The sequence below is a fragment of the Pleurodeles waltl genome, chromosome 1_2 (assembly GCF_031143425.1).
Source record: "Pleurodeles waltl isolate 20211129_DDA chromosome 1_2, aPleWal1.hap1.20221129, whole genome shotgun sequence".
NCBI classification, from domain to species: domain Eukaryota; kingdom Metazoa; phylum Chordata; class Amphibia; order Caudata; family Salamandridae; genus Pleurodeles; species Pleurodeles waltl.
The window spans coordinates 1,174,873,466-1,174,897,942 of record NC_090437.1 but is presented as its reverse complement, the minus strand read 5'-3'; the positions used below and the strand labels follow the sequence as shown (position 1 = coordinate 1,174,897,942).

General features: G+C 44.0%; 1 protein-coding gene across 1 annotated transcript in view; it reads left to right on the top strand.

The window, feature by feature from the left end:
- The window catches only part of ACOX3 (acyl-CoA oxidase 3, pristanoyl), a 496,146-nt gene that overhangs the window by 315,320 nt on the left and 156,349 nt on the right, over positions 1-24,477 (top strand). Inside the window, exon 10 of the mRNA XM_069203423.1 lies at positions 1,659-1,781. Coding sequence (XP_069059524.1) covers positions 1,659-1,781 — 123 coding nt within the window. The remainder of the gene's footprint in view (positions 1-1,658; positions 1,782-24,477) is intronic.

Genomic DNA, 24,477 nt, shown 5'->3' with positions numbered 1-24,477 from the left:
AGACAAATGTGAAAAAATAAAAATGTATTAGAAGCGTGTGGAGTGTTTCTAAATTCATTTGAGGTCACTCATTGTGCATATCTGTTTGATGCACTTGCCATGTTCCCTCAAATCAATCTGATAATACTAACAATTTTTAGCCTCCATTTGTTATTCTCTCACATTTACAGAACACTAACATGTTAAATTATACATTTCGTTTTTTAATGTATATACTGTTTAATTTCTGACCAGTCACGGACCACCTGAGTAAGCTTTGCGGACCTCCCGGGGTCCCTGGTCCACAGGTTAAAAACCACTGGGCTAGATTTTCAGGTCTATTTAGGCTTGTTTTTTAATTCCAGTGAAATACATTTTTTACATGGTGCAGATTTGGTATTGTTGCTGAAATACTGAGTTCTCCTAAGGACAGAAATTTGGTCAATTCATGCATCCCATATTTGTGTAATACAATTTCTCATTCAAACCTGCAAGTCTTTTATTTTGCTTTTGTACATTTTATAAACTCCTAGAAAGAAGTTTTTAATACCAATTTTATTGTAACTGGGTCACCATTCTCATAGACCAGCTTTTGTTAATTTATTGTTGATAAATACCCCTCTCAATGTATGACTCCTGTGAAGATTAGACTGTTAGTGATTAAAATGACTCGAGTCTCAAATAAGGGAGATAACGTGGTGAATGATGTCAGATGTTGTGTGTTCTTACTTATAATTTTGTCTGTTTTTAAATTATCTGTATTCTAAATATTCTGATCTAAATGTATTTATTTAATTATATTGTAAACTGTAGGTATATTTTAATAAATATTGTGAAATAGTTAAATAGCTTTACTGTATGAGTCTTTAAGGTTTCTTGTACCAAAATAAACTGTTTCATCGACTGAGTGATTGGCTATCTATTGGAATCAAATCTACTTCGTTTGCTCACTTATGAAGCCATTAGTCAAGATCCATAAACTCTTTCCAAAAAGTTCAAGCTTTCATTCTTAAGAATAATGTAAAGGGTGGATGAAAATGATTTGCTGAGAAAAATTATAGGGTGGAGTCAATCCTGAAGGGGACATTGGTGGCATGCAGTGGTGGTTGAATCAACTAAGCAAGGTTACCTTTAGACAAGTCTTCACAATCTTGATATCTTTGCAGCTCGCCAAGTTCTTTTGTTCCAGATGCTTGCATGAATGTTTGTAGTGAACATGCCTTCAAAAAATGAGATGGCACAGTCAGGATCTGAAGGAGAATGGCAAGTCCCTGGATAATGTCATAGCGAAAGTTGTGATTACTGGGGCAGTGGCTGTCCATCAAATACAGAATGTGTGGCAGATTTGCTTGAAATGTTGCTCCAATCCCTCCCCAAGATCCTGTAGCATTATATTATTTTGTGTTTTTTCCAAACATAAATGATTTGTATGACACACTCAACATTTTGCCATCTTCTCATAGCTTTCGGAAGCCATTTGGACCAGTTAAATTATTTTACTTTCCTCAGTTTACTCAGATGAATTTGAACACTGTGCTTTCAATGTCATGTTACCCTATTGTTTATGAACTGTGATAACAACTTGTTAAAAAATACAGATGCGCTTATTCTGAGTGGGAAGGACTAAGAAATTATATCTGTTCAACTGTGTTAATTCCATTGAATCGTTTTATTTCCAGCAATGGCGCCTGATTCCCTACTTGGCTGCAGCTTATGCCTTGGACCATTTTGCAAAAACATTATTTATGAATTTAATTGAACTTCAGATCGGCCTTGTGATGAGAGATAAGAGTGCAAGGCAGGTAAGTTCATGTAGTTGATTCATACCCATACATTATTATATATTAAATCAAAGTAGAGTATTTTTTTTTTTTAAGTATGTTTGTATTGTTTTAACTGATACACAACTGAAAGCCGTCATCAATGTTATAACATCAACAGCCATCCTTATCTCAATTCCTGATACCTTAGGTAGGTCGTGCCACTCCTCCTAACACCAAGGAACAGACATATGCATTCCTTTTCCATAAGTCATGGAATTACCAGTTGACTCCCCAATACCTCCTCCCCACAGCACTACCTGCCACGTCATCCTTTCAATGCAGCAGGTCATGCCAACACCATGCCCTCGTACCCAGCTCTATTTGTGTATCTTGTGCACTCATACCCTCAGTCTGCTGCCTCACATCTGAATCTCCAGCACCTTCCACAGTCTTCTGATGTATCTCCAGTAGCTCCACCCAGACATCTAAATCCCTCACCTTATCTGTCATAGCCAGTCGAATGGGCCCATCTTCTGCCAGGGCCTATTCAACAGTATCCCTGCTCCACAGTGTCACCGACAGGGCTCTCTGGCCCAGCCACTTAATTGACACACAATGATTGGCAAAAACATCCAGCACATCACCCCCCTCAGAGGCTTCTTGATCGTACCCAGGAGACATTGTGGGGGAGGGGGGTCTCTTCCACCACAGTGGCAGATGCCCTGTCCACTTTTTCCATCACAGTTGCCCAAAACGTACACACCGTCAGGCACAGCCATGCCATATGCAGAAAGGAGCCCCTTCCCCACCACCCAGCACCCTGGGCAGTCGCCGACCTGCCCACATACATTCTGCTCAATTTGATGGGTGTCAGATAAGTGCGGTGCAAATAATTGAAGTGTATCATCTTGAACCTGGTATTACTAGACACCCGTCGAGTAAGCACACATGCCTCCTTCCATCTTTTCTCCGTTCTGTATCACTCTACATTGCCCCGCTGGCCTACCTGGCAGGAAAGCTCCCCTTAGCTCTATACCCTTTTATTGTCTCATAAAACCAAGACACCGAACACCTAGCATTATCGAACAACAACAGTGGTTGCAGCATGTCTGACTGCCGGAGGGCCAGGGAAACCACGTCCAAACTCCCTGACCGTGCTGGCAATTTCAGTATACTGAAGGAACTGCCCAGTCCCCACGAGAACTCTGTACAAATTTTCTCAAAATTAATGAACCGCTTATCTGGATACAGATCCCCCAATGTCTTCCAGCCCCCTACTCTCCACTGAGCTACTGACATAGCCTTGTTGATGTGTTGAATGGTACCAATGACCAAATGCCCAGCTCTCTCGCAAATGGAGGCAGTTTCAGGACCCTGCTAATCATTTCCTCCCATGTTTCTGCTGTCTGATACACCAAGTATGGGAAGTGGCCTGGCACCCGTGACCGGCTCCTCAACAACTCTAACAAGGGCGTGGTGCCACAGGTTCCCTTCAGCAACCCATTCTCCCAGTTATCCTTCATGGCGGCCCATCGCGCCACATGCTATAACTTAGTTACATCATAATACAGTTCTAGGTCAGGCAAGCCCATGCCCCCCACTTCAATATTTAGCTCAACTGTTGCCAAAGCCACTCTGCTTCGTTTCCCCTCCCACGCTAGGGAGATGAACAAGCTATCCAATGTTTAAACTTGCTACAGGCGATCATGTGCAGTAAGTTCTGCGCAATATACAACACCAGGGAAGAAAATTATTCGCAGCCAAGATCTAACCCACCACTGACACCGGCAATATGTTCCAAAATGTAACATCTCACCAATCCCTCCAGCATCTTCCCCGTATTGTGACAACCTTGAACCTCTGCCTCGTGTGCCACCATAATTCCCAAATACCGAAAAGCCTTCATCTCCCAGGGTAACCCAGGGGCGACAGCTCCAGGCCAGACATTGTGCGCCCTTAAGACTATTAACTGCAAACTTGTCCAGTTTGACCACTAACAGCGGTACAGAGTCCCCAGCCTCCTCAAATAGAACAGCAAATCATCAGCTTATAGCAATATTAAGTGTATGCCATCACCAACCTGTATTCAAAAGTCCGGCAGGTCATTCCGGATATGTGCAGCCAGAGGCTCTATGGCCAGTGCAAACAACAGCGGGGACAGTGGGCATCCGTGATGGGTGGCCCTCTCCACCACCCAGTCCACCAGCACCAACCCACCTGTACGAACCCGGGCCTGAGTTGTACTATAAAGAAAGTTTACACAACCACAAAAGCCCAGACCAAAACCCATTCGCTGCAGAACCTGAAGCATGTATGTCCAGCTAAGTTTATCAAATGCTTTCACGATGTCCACAGATCCCAAAACTAACCCCTAGTGGCTACTGTTGACAGCATGTAGAACCTAAGCCAACCTGTGCAGATTCATAGCCGTGCTTCCATCCTAGATGAATACACATTGATCCTTGTGTACCAGTGTCCCCACTACCCCTAACAGTCTCTCCACCAGGACCTTGCAGAGCACCTACATGTATACATTAAGTATTGTCAGGAGTCTATAGACTGCAGGAGGGTCCACCCGCTCCAGATACTTAACCATCGTACCCATCTCTGGAGACTGTCCCACACTATACAATCCTTGGAATGCGCTTTAAGCACCCCAATAATAGTCTCCTGCGTATTAGCCAATTTTCCATCAGGCCATTTCAAGGACATAATGGGAAGTCTACTTGCTTCCTATTTCAGGAGCCATGCCAGCAGTCTACTGGGATTATCTCCCTCTCAATGCAACCTCAGTCAGTATTCCTTTCACGTAAACTTGTCCAATCTTTAGCAGGTTTCTCCAAGAACACACTTAGCATTTGTGACATCTGCTCCCACAGCTGAGTCCAGTATTTCGCGTCTCTGCAGGTGCGTCAACCTCCCCCCCAGTGTCTCCAGTTCCTGAGCCAACTATCATCTGATAACGTAAAACTTACTCACGCATTCCCCCATCATCACTGCCTTCATCTCCAAATTATTTGCTCTGCTGGCTGTTGTGCCCCAGTTCATACCCAGTTACTCTCTCAATGCCGTACTCAACGTTTCCTTACACACCAAGTTCATTAGGGCATCAAGGGGGCAGCCTCTAGCCACAGGGGCCACACTCCAGCCACAGGAGCCACACTGTGACCTCCCACCCGCTAACTCAAGAAGCAGATGAGAGTGATCTGATAAAAAAACAACCTAAATACTTGCCAGATCTTACTGCGGAAGCTATTTCCATAGTGCCCAACGCCCTATCTAGTGTACTGTAAGGACGTTAGGAAGTGGCATGAGTATTCTCTGGCTGGTAGGTACATTTCTCTCCAAATGTCCACACACCTCACATTCTGTATCACCCTTTGCAACAACTATACCATAGCCAGCTTTGTCGAATGCTTCAGGGGCCATCTGTCTAGGTCCCCATCTATCGCACAGTTAAAATCTCCAACTCACTGTAAGCTGATGACCATGCTGTCTGTTAACAATGCCTGCAAAGTTCTGTGCCATCCAATGTCTTCTGCACTAAGACATATCTGCCTCTCGATCTACCTCCCAGTACTGCAATTTAAATAGCACTCCAGGCGCCACCCACACCAATGCCCCTGAGCATAGGCTGAGTATGTGGATGAGTACGACTAACCTATCCTTTTCCGTCTCAAGTTATTGTCCTCTTCATCAATGAAGTGAGTTTTTTGAAGAGACTATACCTATCCCCTGTCTGCACAAGTAGGACATCACCCTGTGCCTCTTCCTATACCCCCTGAGTCCTCTTACATTCCAAGTGACTATCTTATATCTTTGAGCCATGCATGCACAGACATTTTTGTCCATGGCCGTTCCCAGCAAGACCCCCATCCACCCACAGAACCACGTCGACTTCCAGCATCCTGGCTCAGCACCCACAGCCATTCCAGCTACACAGCCCCATCCAGGTAACAGTATTGTAAGGAAACATAAATGTTGAGAGAAACTTCTCCTCTCCTCACATCCCTCCACAGGTAAATGCAAAAGAACATCAAAACATTGTGCTTACCTACCATGCTTGGTCAGGACTCTTGTCCAGGCCTAACCCTCTTTATCCCCTAGAACTAATAACAAACAAGGCCCAAACCAATCAAAATTGTCTGTATAATACGTACCTAAACTAAATGTGCAGGAGCAAAACAATGTCTAGCGTGTCTCCAGTCCAAAGAGAACAAGAACCACCATGAACCTCACTCCAGCTGCCCTAGCATTTCCTATCTAAACCTCTCAGTGAGCCACGTTGTTGCTCTTATTAAATCCTTCCATTAGTATCACAACCTGTGCAATCACACCTGTGATCCACCATCAGGACCCGGCTCAGCGCCTCTATAGTGTTGGACTCCCAGTCACTGTGAACCCAATACAGTACTGACCCCACCTCTTCCATGAATTTGATCACGTGTCTTCCTCAGTGCCTTCTCGATGCCCCCCTGTGGCGCCATCCTCATCCGTGGTCAACTCCCGTCCTCCACCACTCTCCTTCTCCCGGCTCAATGTACCATCCTGCTGAACTAGTACTCTTGTTTAAGACGATCCTCCATTGTCTCCAACCTGGAAGAGACACAGTCCTTCACGCTCTGCATCTTCCACAGCCTATCCTCATGTCCCATGCCCCATGCCCCTCTCAGTCCCAGGGATGGCCCCATAATTCCAACCAGGACCACACCTTTTCTGATCTCTTAAAGAAGTGGATCTTGCCACTGTGACTATAATCCCCTCTAACACTGTGTGAGATCCCTGAATGTCCTCCAAAAGTGCAGTGCAGGCTGGCTTACCCTCTTGTTCTGCCACCCTAGCCCCCACCAATCCTGCAGCCCTTGTGGCAAGCCCTGGCAGGTGATGCATTGCATTATCATGTTGCCCTGGGGCCCCCTTAGCAGCGTTTTTCTTCCCCATATCAGGGGCCCTGCTGGGGGTAAGGTGGCCCCCTTTACACAGGTAAGTCCACTCAAGTCATTAATTCAGGTAGTGGAGCAGAGCACAAACCTCCTCTCTGTCAGCTCCCCAAGCACTGAAACACAATGTAGAGTGAGTGGGGGGGTCCATTTCAGTCACACCAGCACCCTCTTCTCTGTCAGCACTGCCACCAACATTGTCCTGTGTCTATACTAGCCCCACAGACGACAGCAGTGCCCCCGCCGTAGTAGGAATCAATACTTCAAAACCACAGGTGGGCATATGATCTCACCACTCAGGTCGATTAGCAGCATCCAGTGGCGGCTGGCAGCTTTAGGAGGGAGGGGGGCGGGCGGGAAGCACATACACACACACACACACACACACACATTCTTTCACACACAGACATGCACGCACATCCATTAACAACACTCATACCATTCAAACATGCACGCATGCACCAAACATTCATTTTAAAACATCACACACACTCATTCTTTCACACACGCACGCACATCCATTAACACTCATAACATTCAAACATGCACGCATGCACCAAACATTCATTTTAAAAGATCACACACACTCATTCTTTCACACACACACGCACGCACATCCATTAACAACACTCATAACACTCAAACATGCACACGCGCAACAAACATTCAATTTAAAACATCACACACACACTTACCTTCAGTCTCTAGGTCCCAGGAGGGTTGGGACTGCTGCCTTCCCTCATTGGCCTTAGGTCAGCCAATGAGGGTAGGTGGCAGTCCCAGCCTCGTCACAGAGTGGGATGGGATCAGTGAGACTGCTGACCCCACCCCACTTAAACCTGAAGGGCCCAGGGCGAATGTCAATGGGTGACGCTTTCCTCGTTACCCAGGGGAGGGCCTCAAGGCACCTTTGCTGAGCCGGGGAGGTCACGCCCATAGGAGCTGTGACATCTTCAGCCCAGCAAATTTCAGCTCAGGCAGCCATGAGTTTGCGCAAATCGCACATGGCTCACTCCTGGCTGTCTGAGCTGAAAATGAAGAGTGTCTGTCAGGCTGGCCTTTGTTCAGCCTGGCAGACACTCTTCATGAGGGGCAAAAGGTGGGGGGGGGGGGGGGCCTCTCCGCCCTAAAGTGCGGGCTGCCACTGGCAGCATCATTCCGTGCTCCAGTGGACCATACTCCCCCATTCCAGTGCTGTGGCACCTCTCCCGATCCCAGTCTTGTCGTCCTGTCACAGGCCGTCAACTCACTTGCCCGCTCCTCCTTGCTGTGAGAATTCAGTCTTGTGCCCTCTTCTCTTCCTCTTCACTCCCCTGGAACCGTCTACAAATCACTAGAACCATGGGCAGAAATCTGACGCAGGCGTGGCGCGCACCTCTGGGTTCACTGCTACGCGCTGCAAAAGGTGAAGGACAAGCTGCCCACTCTCTGCCACTCTCATCCCACCGCCTGTTAGCAGTGGAGCATGACCCGGGCCCACATTTTTCCTTTCCCTGCTGTCTTCGTCCGTTCAGCCACAGCGGGCCTGAGTGCCCCCAGGGCAGCTGCATAGGCTACAGCTCTTCCTCTCTGCGGGCTCTGCTTGGCAGCATAGTCCACAGACACCGATCTTGTCTCTCCCCCTCACTGCATGTTCGGCGAGCAGGCCATACTTACCAGCCCTCATTAGGCCTCCACGCTCTCCTGTCGATGCAGGCACCTAGGAGCATCAGCGGCCGCAGCCCCCCTCTGCCACACAGCTTCACCCCAGCGGGGCGGATAACAGGGAAGCAGACCTATATCCACTCCAGGCACACCATCAATGGCTCTGCCCCACAGGATGCTTCAGGATTTTTACCTGGGGCAGCAGAACATGCTAACAGCGTGTCCAGTCAGTTATCTTGCCTGGCAATGCCAGAAATTGTGCATATTATTAGTGTGCAGAATAATAATCCACAATTGAGTTTATACCTGTACACTGACGTGATGCACTCAGTCTAATCAAGTCATTTTTGTCAGGTAGGGTACATCATGTTGCAATGGAAGGCTTTGCTTCTGATCATTTTAGTCTACCCTGTGGCATCCCTCAGGGATTGTCATTAAGCCCCACTCTTTTAATCTCTATGTGACACATCTGGCCAGTGTGGTCAAATCCTTTGGATTTTCGGTTATTTCGTATGCAGACAGTACACAGATAGTAGTCTCCATCTCCAGTAGTTATGAAGAGACAGCAGCTAAATGTAACTCCTGTATGTCCCTAAATAACATATGTATGCCTTAAAATTGTTGAAAACTTAATTCCAGCAAAACAGAGGTCCTTTTTGTTTAGACAGGACCACTCTTCTTTTTTTTGTGTCCTCGTTCACCTCAGACTCCGTGCCAACTCAATTTCTCAGCCTTTCGTACTCTTTTGCAAATGGAGGAAGCCTATGTGAGGGGGACTACTTCCCTCTCAGCCAGCTTTCCCATGAAGAAAGCCAGACCCATTTGGCTGGAGATCAGGGAGAGGCGTGTAATCATTGGACTTCTACTAATAACAGAGGCTTATTTCAGGAAAACTCTGCTGCTAAAGCTACAAATATCACAGCCCAGCTTTTGAAAAATGTTCACAAATATCAGTCTGTATCTCAGGCCATAAAAAAGTTACATTGGTTACCAGTGGGAAAAAAAATGAGTTTAAAGCTCTTTGTATAACCTTCAAGGCTCTACATGATATAGCCCCCAAATACATTCAGGATAGCCTTATCTGGAATGTGCCCACTCTTAATTTGAGATCTGCAACCTTCAAGTGTCTGTCTGTGCCCAGGTTCAAGCGAGCGTCCTGGGAAGGCAGGAGTTTTTTTCTTAAAACCACCAAGTTGTGGAATGCTCTCCCCTTGAAGCTGAAAATTTGGACAGATATTTTAACGTTTAGGAAATTGCTTAAAACCTGGCTTTTTACTCATTAATGGTATTTTAAATGCTCTCCTCCTTCTCTACTGGTAGGTTTAGCGCCAAGACACCAACTGGCATTTGTTGTGCTTTATAAACATAAACATTCTATTGCTTTTGAAACAGTTTTGCTCTGACATGTTCAAATGACTTTTCATGGCTTATGCTAAATATGCCTCAGCTAGGCCTCAAAGTGATCTTGTGCAAAACCGATGTCTTATCAAGTTAGTACTCTTTTTATTATTTTTTGCTGTGTTTAGCCAACCAGGTCATGTTTATTCCTGACTGCTCTCGAAGAAGGCTCTCTAGCATGAGCTCAGTATAATAACATTCTGCAAGGACATCCCACGCACTATTGCATTAGTTCACAATGATTGACTGTTGTTTATGTAACTAGTTTGTTCTAACACCTTCGGATGACATTAGGTCAGAGGGGGCTGGATCAATATTCATATAGTGTGTTAGTGCTTAGGTGGTAAGACTGTATGACGATTCTTGAGTCAGTATTCTGATTTGTTGAAAATGTATTTCTTTGCTGACACCACAGTCATTCTACAATTTCCATGCTTTTCTGAGTAGATTTCCTATATAAACCCTCAGTTTAGTGGGTGAGCAAGAGGCTGTTCCTATGCTACTAGAGATTCTTTCTGATTTCTGATTGATTCTGCTGCACACTTGGGAGCTACCATTTTTCTTTGATTTTAACATTTTTCTGTACTGATGAACTTTATGACAATTGATATTTATGTATCACAGCAGTTTCTGAATATAATTATCATGTATTGAATCTTTTACAATTCTGTGATAAATCTTCATAAATGTTGAATTTCTCCCTTGAATTCACTTATTGAGCCAGTCCTTTCTTATTTGACTGTATTTTTGTAATGCTTATATGTACCTTACCGGACCCTGATCCACACAACCTGTTGCCTGTGGCATAATTGTAAGTGTAAGAATTTAGGGGTACAGAGTAGCATGAGGTACTGTGTGTGTGTGCATATATATATATATATATATATATATATATATATATATATATATATAGATAGATAGATAGATAGATAGATATAAATTATAATGATAAATTAGACAGTCAAAACTTCAAATATAAGTGCTTGAGTAAACAAAAACAGAGGACTGCTGGAGCCACTATTTTCAAAAGCATGATGCCATCATTAAACGGCTACAATATAATGCATGACATTAGAGTGCAGCATCTATTACCCCAAAAAAGTTATAAAAAATTTACAGATTCAGAAATTAAAACATTATCAATAGTGCGACTGCAATCGTCCTAGTGGGCATGGTACATAACAAAACATATTAATAACAAGAAAAGTTTTCTTTCAATTGTTTAACACTACTGTATACCCTTCTGTTTTCAATTAATCATATAATGATTAATACTAATTCAGTTTACAACTATCTGAAATTCAAAACTCATGAATAACCACAGTGGTCTTTTTCTTAATTTTCCAAGTGTAAATGTGTGTACATAAATCATAAAACTCATGGGGATCCTGCCCCAGTGGGCTTGTTCTATTCATACATTGTAGGTAAATTATGTGCACAGAATCATTTACTTACAGAATCAGATAGACCAAATTCCTGTACTACAAGACAAACACAATTAGGATCATTAGCAACTAATATACTCAGCTAGAAAGTTCTTAGCTCAATAAGCAGCATATCCATGTGCTAGACAACAAAGTGCTCCTATGTAAAAATGAAAAACACAATTGTAAGAAAGAAGAAACCCTCAATCCTATATACAAGAGAGATTGTATAACTGTAACTTCAAATCACAATGTTAAACACTTAGGGGGTTATTACAACTTTGGAGGAGGTGTTAATCCGTCCCAAAAGTGACGGTAAAGTGACGGATATTCCACCAGCCGTATTACGAGTTCCATAGGATATAATGGACTCGTAATACGGCTGGTGGTATATCCGCCACTTTACCGTCACTTTTGGGATGGATTAACACCTCCTCCAAAGTTGTAATAACCCCCTTAATGTTCAACCTCTATGGACAGCCAGTTCTTCATCCAAATTTAACCTGGAGGGATGCAGTGTGTTGAAATTAATAAAATGGCAAGACTCCAGGTTGTGCAAAGCTAAAACTTTGTTATTACCATGGATTTTGGGTTAGATTCTGTCAAACACAAAGAACTGTAGCTGTCTTATATCAATTGAATGATGCTCCCTAAAATGTCTAGCTTCTCGATATTGCTTATCCCGCATATGATCCAGTATCTGTTTCTTAGCTTTGTGAATGGTGTCCAAATATAGTATTGATTGCAACTACTTCTGAGAGCATTGACACAAAATTCTGAAATTACAACACAGATTTTTCTGTACCAGAGTCATGATTTGTATTAGGTAAAGTGAATTTCTTCACATTCCTACTAATTCTGCAACTTTTGCATTTTTTGCAGGTAAAAAGCCAACTATGTTGTGTCCCTTATCAGTGTTCTGTTCATTAGAAATCATGGGCCAGATGTAGCAAAGAACCAATTTGCGACTTGCAAATTGCGAGTCCCTGCGACTCGCAATTTGCAAGTCGCAAATTGGTATGCAGTACGGTGTCTCAGACACCGACTGCGACTCGCTATGGGGTCGCAATGACCCACCTCATAAATATTCATGAGGTGGGTCGCAAATTGCGGCCCCATAGCGAGTATAGGCACTCGCAAACATGGAGGCCTGCTGTCGTCAGCAGACCTCCATGTTCGTGACTGCTTTCAATAAAGCATTTTTTTTTTTTTTTAAGTGTAGCCCGTTTTCCTTAAAGGAAAACAAGCTGCACTTAAAATAAAAACCGAAACCTTTAGTTTCGTTTTTTTTTTCAGGGCAGGTAGTGGTCCCTTGGACCACTACCTACCCTGAAAAAATATTTTTGGGTCCATTCACAAAGTGGAAGGGGTCCCATGGGGTCCTTTCCAATTTGCGAGTGGGTTACCATCCACTTGAAGTGGATGGTAACTGCGACACCATTTGCGACCGCGTACGCGGTCGCAAATGGTATTGCATACCACTCAGACTCGCAAATAGGAAGGGAACACCCCTTCCTATTTGCGATTCCGAAATGCATATTGCGAGTCGGTACCGACTCGCAATATGCATTTCTGCATCGGGAAACGCGTTTAGCGACTCGCAAACGGCAATTTTTGCTGTTTGCGAGTCGCTAAACGTTTCCTACATCTGGCCCCATGTTTTTTACATAAAATATCCTTCAGTGACTTACTTCTCCTGAAGGAGATTTTTGGATGATTAGCTAGATTCTTCCACACTAGTTCATCACTTTGTTGAACTTGCCAATGTTTTTGAAAATCCCTCTGATCTTATGTGCCTTGTTGTTATATGTGGCAATAAGCCTAATGGCCTCAGCTTCATTGGATCTCTTACTGCCCTCCAATAGCAAATCTTCTCTCTTGAATTTATCTACTTTAAGCACTGCTTCCATTAGGGCCTGAAAGTTGTATACTCATTTGTGAAGTCTCTCCAACATAACTCTATTTTCTTCCTCAAAAGCACTAAGACCACTGCAGTTTCTCCCAGCCCTGAATAACTCTCTGTATGGAATCATTTGAATTAAATATTTGGTGTGATTGCTTGAGGTATGTAGCCATCTTAGACCTCAAAATATCTACTCGCCCACTCTCTATGGTGAATCATATTATGTCAGGTTGAGCTATTTTGATAACCTACTCACCCCTTCAGGCATGTTGACAAAGAACAGGTGTTCAGTACAGCCAGAAAGTGAAGGAGCAATGAAGACGCCATTAGATCTTGTTATCTTGTCATATTTACTCAGATCCAGAGGTCACAAGTCAGTTTGACTTCTTACAATTAATTTTTTTTCTGACTACAAGCTCCAGGATTTTGTAAGGTGCACTGTCTGATCTCCTGAACAAAGAGTGTGAAATGGAAGTCTGTAGGGTGTCAGGAATTTTCTAACACACACCATTTAAATAACTAAGTCAACTGTACAAACATTTCAAAATATGTTTCAGTAGTTGTGAAAGCCCATTTTTATACTTAAGTGTAATGAAAAAATATTTGAATAGGATGAAAACAAATCAGAATACTTTACTTGGTGATGTGTAAATGATAAATATGTTTTCTGAAACCCAATTTTCACAGAGTTATGTAAATACACTATATAGTTTTATTAGTAAAGCAACAAGTTAGTGGGAAGATGTTTGGAATTTTTTGGGAAATTTACTGTCTGCTAATGACAGTGCTCTACCACATCATGCTTTAGTAATATATTTATTAAAAGTGAATGTTTAAACATAAAACGAGAAACACTCATGCTCCGACGGTAGTGCTATTAGTTAGGTGGTCATGGATCATGTGTACCCTGTATGTGGGTTAGATTTTTATTATACATGAAGCAAACTTTAGTGTAGCTAATCAAACAATAGAGATATTTTTTGTACAACAGAAATGCTGAGCTCACATATGTGAAGGTGCACTCGTGAGAATGAAGAAAAAGGCAACTATGTAAAATAAAATATTTGCCTAGGATCACACAATTTGAGACCAGTTTACGGGTCAATTCATTACAGTTTGATCGGGTAGATTATTCAAGTTATTTGACATGCTGGTCTACTAACTTTTTTTGATTTTTGGAGGCCTGCATCTCTTGCAGAACAACATGGTCTGTAACTTGGAATTGCAAACCTCAATCTTAAGATCTAAAAGATTTGCTGTAACTATGACCTGTAAAGCTTAGAATGCAGTCATTCCTATTTATTCAGTTCAAAGTCCAATGCAAGCTATTTGGATCCCTTCCAGATTATAAAAATATCATCAATGTAGCATGACCAGAGCATTATGTGGTCATAAAAAAGATGTATGTTACTGGCGACCCTCCCATCCCACTAGCCTATGTAAAGACATGCGTAGCTGGGGGTGAAGCAGGTCCCCATCGCAGTGCCCTGTGCTAGCATTCCCTGTCAACAATGTCAACAATGAAAAAGTTGTTGTTTAAACAGAACCAAATCATATCTAAGATCATCTTAGTTTGCAACAAATAGAAAAGGGACCTGGCTGTTAGAAAATGTTGACAGGCTTTGGGTACCCAATTCATGGGGCATGCAGGTGCATAAGCTATTTCCATCCCAACTCATTAACAAGTAGTCTTCTTCTCAATTAATACCGTCTATAATCTTAAGGGAAGTCATTACTATCCTTCACATCTGGAGACAATGCTTCCAAAAAAGTTCTAAAAAAATACTCAACATAATGGACTGGGTTCTCCAGCAAACATCCAAAAGAAGAAATTATGGGGCTTATTATGAGCATGGTGGTCTGTAGACCGCCATACTCGCGGTGGCGGTCTGACTGGTAGATTACAACCCTGGCAGTCGGGCTGCCAGGGAACCGCCAGCTCCAGCAGGATCTTGGATCCTGGCGGTCTGGCGGTGGCAAAGGTCCTAATCTGCCAGAGCAGAGATGCAAGCAGCGCTGCCCTGGAGATTACGACCTCTTTCTCTGCCAGCGGTTTAATGGTGGTAGCATCTCATGAAAACACTGGCAGATAATAGGCGCAGGGGGCCACAGGGGAGCCCCTGCACTACTCATGCACTTGGCATGGACAGTGCAGGGGCACCCCTCGCCAGCACCCTCGCAATGTTCACTGTCTGCTTTGCAGTGAACACTGCTAGGGTGCTGGTGCACCCTGCAGGCGACAGCATTGCTGCCGGCTCGATTACGAGCCGGAGACAATGCTATAGCCTGTTTCTCGCTAGGCCTGCGGGCAGAAACTTAGGTTTCCACCTGCCGACTTCGCAGGAAACCCATACTAGCTCTGGTGGGGGGGGGGGGGGGTTCCGAGTAGGCGGCAGCCACCCTGTCGGAGTTTGGTGGACAGAGTTTTTTGCCCGCCAAAGTCGTAATCAACCCTCAAGTGTTTCCCTGGGGGGTTGTCTAAATCTATATGTATTTTAGGGAGTAAATAGAAGATTGGTATTTTTGAATAATTGTATTTTATATACTGGCACTCATCCCACTCCAAAAGGCACTCTTCTCATAAATCTAACCATTTCCTTCAGTATGTTTTGTTTGCTAGTTCAACCTTTGTCTTATCACTTAGTGCATAGCATGAGGTATTTGCCAATTTCCTTCTGCTAAATATTTTTCTTTAGAGAAAATAAGTGTTACCCCCTTTACAAAATGGTCTAATGGCAATTTACTTGTTGTTTTGCAACTCAGGTAACACTTCTTGATGTTTGTGAGGCAGGTTGTAAAAGTCATGTATCTCAACAAATCTTAGCCTTTTCCAATCCGTCAAATAAGCTTCTCAAATATAACAATTGCATCGAAGGACATACTGAGTGGAAACTCAGATTTACATCTAAAGCCACTAGGACAAATCAACTCAAAGGGGATTTCAACTCCCTCAAGTACTTCTGTAGCAAAGCAGCTTCCCACCATTTAGATAACTCTTTTTTGTATAATTTTTAGGTCGAGCCTAGACAATGCTTGCGTTGTCGCTTAGCAACCTGTTGTACATTGTTTGTGAGGTTCAGCTCCTCCCACTCATTGTGATTTGTGCATGCCAGTATCCTTTAAAAATCCTTGCTTGCTACTGGGTAATCTTAATCTTTGTCCCATCTTTTTTCTTTTTGGTCTCCTCCCAGGGGATCAGACCAACTACTATATAAATACACTGCTCACCATTTTATGCTGTGTTCACGGACTACTTTGACTATCATCTTAAGAACGGAAGAGGAGTGCTTTCTTTTTGCGCTCTGCTGTAAACAGGTCACATTTGATATTTTCTTGCGGCTTTATCAGCACAGAGCCATCTTCACAGCCGCCGCACTTCAGGTTTCACTGTGGCAGGTGTGCGCCTAACTTTTAGCTGCATGAGCGCCGCACTTCATGTTTTAGCACAGTGCCCACTTTCTTGTTTTTAAAATAGCTACCTTCCCTTTTACTATATGTAAGTCACCCCTAAGGTAGGCCCTAGGTAGCCCTGGACTTTGCTGTGTACCCTGCTTGTGAAGTTTCTCCAAGGGCTTGGACTGAGCTTGCCTCCTGTTAAGAAGTCTCACCTACCAGCCTCTGAGTTCACTTGCTGTGGACTCTAACTCACAAGGTGATGCCTGCTCCAGTTTTTGGGCCTTTGGGACTGAAAGCTGGTTGAAAACTAAGAAAAACCAAGGGCACCGACTTCGGACGATGCCCGGACTGACACTGCTGCCTGACCCTGACATGCCACCTGCAATCCAAGCCATGGTCCCCGCTGCAGTGCGATGACCCCGACTGACATCGCAGGCCTGACACCGCCGCAGCCCCGCAGATGTCCTGTGACTTCGTGAGTCCTGAGTGCTGTCTCACCGACATCTGTGACAACTGAAGCCCCGTGGCGTGACCATGAGGTCGCTCCACTGCGTCTTGACCCACCGGACATTGACCTCGCCAGAGCATAAGGAACCGACACTTCGCACCAACGCCGCCTCATTTCCACTGCTCCAGAGCAAGAAACTGACGCTTCGCACTGACACAGTGATAGCACCAAATTGAAGCATTTGTGCTTTGAAGCACTATATTGAAGTTTAATAATTAAAAAAACATAATTTCGCTCCTGTATGTTGGATTTTTGTTGTTTTGTTCTTGTTTCACTCAGATAAATATTGTCTATTTTCTGACTGGTGTTGAGTACCGTTGTAGTGTTTTCCCTGTATTACTGTGTGTGATTGTACACATACTTTACATATTGCCTTTGAGATAAGCCTGACTGCTTTTGCTAAGCTACCAAGGAGTGAGCAGGGGTTATCCTAGGTGTGTATCTCCATTACTCGGACTAGAGTGGGGGTCCCTGCGTGGACAGAGTGCAAACTGACTGCCAACCAGAGACCCCATTTCTGACATTGCCCTACATTCAAGAGCGCTGCTATTTTTGACTTGCCAAGTTTCCTTGAAGCACCACTAGAACTAACTGCCCTGTCAATTTGAAGTGTGTGATTGCAGAGGAATGCTACCCCAAATGCCTGTATTCAGAGAAATACTCTCAACTTTAAGGTAAGTATGTTGCAGTTGCCCTATAGTTTGTCTTACATTTGTTCCATCACCTATATGTGCAGTGTCTCACCATGTGCCGTGTTACATCACACATTTTTGCAAGAGCAGTTGTCCACCTCTGGAAATGTAATGCCTTATAACTATAATATCATCAATGATGTCTTTTTACACCCACAGGAAATTGCTGAAGAAAATATTTTGTCACCATTGCGAGTAGCATACCATTGACCCTTTCCCTTTATCTGTTTTGTGTGGTCCATTTTAAACTTGTATTGTCATTTGTTGTTTTTCCATTCCACAAAATTTGGAACTCAGACAAGCTAGTAGCCCTGACCTCTCACTTCCTGGAGAAGGCCTTGATCCCTTGGGCATTAAAAGGTCTTCAGCTTCTTATGAAATTCAAAAAGAGAGGAGGAGAATCTGGTGTGGAATTTAGGAGCGATGTAAGAGAATGCTAGTCCTCCTTAGCAGGTTCTGTGTGTGCATGGAATCTATGCAAGTAGGAGTGTAGTCTTAAATTGAGTTGCTTGAGGGGGTGGAGATATCGGCAGCAAATATGGAATCCTTCCTGGAAAACTGACTCAAAGAAACTGTGGCCCCTGAGGGCCTCTCACCGTTCTTTGCAATAGAAAGAGCCCATAGAGTACCCAGCAGAACCCCTCCCCCTGGAAAGTGGCAAAATTACTTCATTTCAAAGACAGAGACTATATCCTATCTCGAACCCTTTAAAAAAGGGGAAAGCACACTAAAAAACCAGCGAGTCATCTTCCCAGATTACACACGAGAAACGCAAACACTAAGAGCCTCTTTCAACAACCCTAAACGCATACTTCGCGAAAATGGAATAAAATACGCAATGCTTTTCCCAGCCAAACTTAGAGTATGAAAGCAAAACGCACATCACATCACCGCAAATGGCCGAGGAATGGCTGGAATCCTCGAACATCACCACCTCCAACCCTTATCGCAAAACCCTTCACACATCCATCAGGAAATGCAGCAGATCCACTAAACGACGCACGGAGGTCGCCCCCCCCCCCCCCAAGGCACCAAACTCTCCCAAGAAATGCGCGAAGCAGTGGATGCTGCGGCAACACTGAGCAGAGGAGCCTTCCCCTTGTCCCAAGCATTTGGAAATACCTCGGACCATGATTCAAGCTGCGGAAATTCCTCAATCTCTTCAAGGGATACCCTCACCAGCCTGCCTAAAGTTACCCCGAGATCGTCGGAAGACATTATATGACCCGTCAAAAGTAAAGCTGGAAACATGTGTACTGTTATACGAACCCAACAAACTTACCAAGACAGGGAGGAGAAGAAAATACCCGAACTGCTGAACGCAACATAACAGGAATACTGTTTACATGGGCAGCTAATATGGATGAGCTGGGTCCCGGGAACGGCCCGGAGCGTAGGCTCTTGGTCTCTGGCGCACCTCCCACCTATAGGTCACTAGGAAAAGTTATAATGGTTTGGACGTGGATAGTTCTGGTCACCGGTCCTGGGGAGAGGGAGTTGGGGATTCAGTTTATTAAGTTAGAAAATGGAATAGATCATGCACTTACCATTATTGAAGCCGATAGCTTTTGCACTCGAAATACACTGACGAAACACAGGTCTAAACACCCCAGAGTGAGCACTGACCACAGCCGCTACATACAACTAAACCAGGATTATGACCACGAAGTATAAAATAATCACCTGGAATGTCAGGGGTATAAACAATATGTCTAAACGGTACAAGGTGTATAGCCAATTGAAGCGCAGGGGGATACATATAGCTCTATCGCAAGAAGCCCACCTGGTGGAGCAGGAAGTCAGCGCCCTTAAAAAAAAGATGGAGAGGCCAAATTATTGTCACTAATTACTCGGCATTCGCTAGGGGAGTGCTACTATGGATACGCCCTGGTGTGCCTTTCCAAAAACTACACGAGATTGTAGACAAAGAGGGGAGATACGTAATAGTAGCTGGGGGGATGGAGGGAAAGGATGTAGCTATAGGAGGCATATACGCACCAAATCAGGAACAAGGGACATTTTTTGACAAGCTATCCCTGGAAATAGGCCCACTCTTGGCAGGTCCAAACTTAATCGGGGGGGGACTTCAATTGTATAGCAAATATCAATCTAGAAGGATCTCATCCTCCTTTAGCTCAGTCCCAGACCCTAAAAACCGCCAAATCATTCGCAGACTGGCAGCAATATTGGCAGCTGGGAGACAGCTGGAGGAAACTCAAGCCGAACACACAGGATTACTCATACTACTCATCAGTACACGATTTACATGTTAGACTTGACACTGTTTTAGCATCCCCTGAAATACAAAGTGATGTAATACCTTTGCCACACAATGCACAATCTCAGACCATAACCCTCTAATGGTCTCGCTGACCTGGGGTAGAGATAGACCATTAATTCCAACATGGCGCCTTAGGGCGGAAATGCTGGAAGATGAGGCATTTAAACACTTCCTACATACAACCATTGTCAAATTTTTTTAAATAAATACAGGGACGGCGTCCTCCAGATCCATTGAGTGGGAAACGTTCAAAACAGTAATCAGAGGCACACGCATTAACGAGAATATAGGAGTTTGAAAGTCACTGGAGTCAGAGCTCCCGAGACTTAGAGAAATTGAACGTAGGCGTCCTGAACAACCAGACATGGCCCCTCTGTTTCACTAATTTTAGCTTTGGTTTCAGACAACAAACACAAGACTAACTCGTTTCGATTACAAGCAGTACTTAATCAAACACCACTCAGAAGGAGATAAGGCGGGCACTCTGCTTGCCTGGCTCGCTAACCCACCGAAACAACAAAGAGTCCTAGTTGAAAGTGAAGAAACACCAGGAAATGGCATCTATAGTCAGAAGGAGATAAACACTTGTTCTGCTAGATACTATTCTACATTATATGTGCCTCCCTCTGAAACCCTAACCAACTCCCAGTTGCAGGAGCTGGAGGACCTTGCCCTCCCTAAATGGGGACCTGAGGAGGGTTCGACCCTGGCCGTACCAATAACGATCGCGGAGATCAAGGCCTCGATTCAAAGTATGGCAAAGGGCAAGGTCCCGGGAACCGATGGACTCCCTCTAGAGTTATATAACCTATACCAGGATCTACTAGCCCCACATCTCTGCGCATTATACGCCGAAGCATGGAACAACAAGAGCCTACCTCCGTCCACTAACGAGGCCATTATGGTACCTCTCCTGAAACCAGACAGACCACCTACAGATGTCCGCTCATACCGACCACTATCCATGCTTAACATAGATTATAAAATCTTAAGCCGGATACTAGCTAATAGACTTCTATCTCATATGCCCTCACTAATCCATCAAGACCAATCGGGCTTCATCCCGCAACGTAGTACAGCTCAAAATATTAGGCTCCTGGTTTCAGTACTACACTCCATACCCCCCACAATGGCACAAGCAGCGTTTATATCAGTGGACGTTGAGAAGGCCTTTGATAGCCTGAGGTGGGAATATCTGGAACAGTTCAAGCTAAAATTGGGACTGAGAGAGGGATTTGGACGTTGGACAAAATTGCTGTACACTAATCCTACCACAAGAGTGAGGACAGGCAGTACTATGTCAGAGCCTTTCCAGGTTGGTAAGGGTACCAGACAGGGTTGCCCATTATCTCCCCTCCTCTTTGCAGTAGCAGTGGAATCCTTAGCTCAAATGGTCAGAACAGGACAGCGCTTCCGGGGCATTTCTACAAACCATTGGACTCATAATATTGCCCTTCTACGCAGATGACATGCTGCTCTTCCTTCAGAACCTGGAGACCGAACTACCAGGAGCAATGGCTATGTTGGAGAGCTACGGAGTAGCCTCCGGGCTTCGAATCAATTGGAGGAAATCCACTATCTTTCCCATGATCGAGAACTCCATTAAGCCCAATGACACAAGAGGTCTGCCATGGTCCCCTAACACATTTAAATATTTGGGAGTGAATGTCTACCACAAACAAGGAGCACTCAGAAGGACCCGTGCTTGCATGCGCTTCTGGGAAACTCTGCCCCTGACGGTGTCAGGAAGGGTTGCTTTACTTAAAATGATAGTACTGCCCAGAATGTTATATTATTTCTCCACTATCCCACTCATAATCCCGAAAGCAGTGTTCAGAGAAATTGAATCCTTGACCACAAGCTTTATTTGGGGAACAGGTAGGCACAGAATCGCACTACGCTCTCTTCAGAGACCTACTGCAGAGTGGGGGACTGGCTGCCCCAGATCTAGAGATATATTATTGGGCAGGACAACTACAATGGTTAGCAAAGCTTATTAGCGAACCCACTGTTGTGAAAGAACTCCGGATCCCCTTAAACTGCCCACTAGAAAAGATACTGGGTATACTATTGAACCCCAGGAAAACAAAACGACAATTGCCACTCGAGTAGGAATCAACAAGATATTGTTGGGAACAATACCTAAAGCGCACCCACACAAAAACACCATACGCACCGGAGGCCCCTCTGTTCTGCTTGAAATACATCACAGGGAACCTAGCACCTATAGGCCTTAATAAACTAGTGGCACAAAACATCACAAAGCTGGGAGATCTGTAGTGTAACGGGAAACTGCACACATACCCTGAACTACAAAATCAGTTCAATCTCCCGTCCGGAATTTTCATCACTTACAATGCAGTCTACAGAATCACACAAACGACCTTGGGAGTGGGAACACTGGAACCTCCAACCCACAGGGTTGCAGCCTTATCTGCTCACTAGGGGAGCAGAAAGGAGTGAGATCAGCAATATATAAATCCTTACAAAACAGCACATGCACTCCTCTTAACAAACTTAAAATCAAGTGGCAGACAGAATTAGAAATCACCATAGAGGGACCACAGTGGACAAGGATCACATCCCATATTTACTCAGTGTCTGGATATGCCAGATTTAAATTAATACACTTATATATTTACCACAGAGCCCACTTAACCCTGAAAATGATAACAAATATTTACAATACGAGTGGCACAGGTTGCCCCAGATGTGCCGAACCAGCCGCAGGACTCGTACACATGCTGTGGAGTTGCTCTCGAATTAGCCCATACTGGGAAGAGATTTTTAGGAAAATCTCCGCTAGCACCGAAAGGGCGCTAACTCTATCTCCTTTAGTGGCACTATTGGGGGACTTCCCTCGTCCCTCAGCCTATAAAACATCTAACAAATTCATCGATCTGGCTCTCGTCCTCGCCAAAAGGGAAATCACATCTCATTGGAAAGACCCAGCAGGCCCTCAAGTAAATATATGGCAAAACGCATCAGAAAAATGGGCGGGAATCGAGGGAACTGTACTATTGCAGGAAGCATTGCAAGGGCGGAGACCCAGGGATTGAGCTAATCAATGGGACACAATACTAGAGAGCCTAAGATCCATCGACACCCGTGCTCCTGAAGTCACCTCATCTACTTCAGAATCCGAACCTGAGTCCGCCCCTGGAACAACAACACAGAACTGAGCGCGCTAGGGTTGGGTTGTTTTATTAATCCGGGAACTATCGGCTGTGAAATATAACTCGATGCCATAAGAGCATGATGGGGGGAGAAAGGAGTTAGCAGAGGGATGTTAGAAATGTCAATTGTGTGCATATAACTGACATGTTTAAAAAATGCAATAAAAGATATTGAAAAAAAAACCAATGTCTGCTTTGCATATGTTGATGTGCTGACCCCTTGATAAAGCCAATATGCCCACTTTTTATATTTTGGTGTTCGGACCCTTTAACAAAGTCAGTTATATATTATATTGTTATATCACAATGTCAACCTTACATGTCAGCAGGGATAAAGCGCTCTGCTCCCATCCCTATGCTGCGTACTGCCAAAGGACATGCACAATGTGAAGCTGGGAGTCCGCAGGGGAATTGCGTGCAGGGCTTGGCCACAAGCTGGGTTCTGCAGAGAGTAGGTTCAGGCACCAGCAGAGGTTTGAGCACAGGGCCTAGCTGCCCAAGCCACATATGGCAATGGACAACTTACTGAAAAAGCCAAAGTTTAAAGTGACATTATAGTTAAATAAATAAAAAAAACTTAGAAATTCACTGAAAAAAGACGAAACAGATATTAAATTTAATTGAAAATGTCAGTGAAAACATAACTTTTTAAGCTAATAAAACCACTGAAATTCAGCAGTTATAGTTCTTAAGTATAGATCGTGCCCTAAAGTAACTATCACTTGCGCCCTCACCATGCACTGCTAATTACCTCACATATTACCTCGCTCATGATGTTCTATGATATCATTGATATCACTGCAACATTTGTAATAACATTATTGTGTTGTACTTATACATTTAAGATTTCCCGCCATTGAGAAGAATATTTTGATAATAATCTACACTTCGCTCCGCAGTAATATGGTTAAATGCTGTCTTTTTTGCCTTGTAATAGGAAATCCTGCTGAGTGTTTGTGAATAATCTAATACTTATTACCAAAAAACAGCCAATAGATTTGTACTAGACTCTTCATAAAACATTCCATAATATATGGAGGTGCTGTCCTTCCGGTAAAATCAAAATTGCAGGCAACAAAACCTACTGAATTCTACAAACAACACTTAACATCCCTTCCAAGCATTCCATTTTCGTAATACTTTATTAGCAAGCCCTGTAACCAAGAATGCCCAGAATCTCATATCTTCTTTTTAGTACCCATGACATTCTTTTTCAGATAGGTTTCAATAGTAGCAAGCATTTGCAATGCAATAGGTCTAGCATATTTCGAACAAGTTAATTGCCATCTTTTGACAACAGCACCCACAAGCAAAAACAAAAGAAAACATATGAAGAAACTGAGAAAAGACGACTTACCAAAATAACAAAGTTA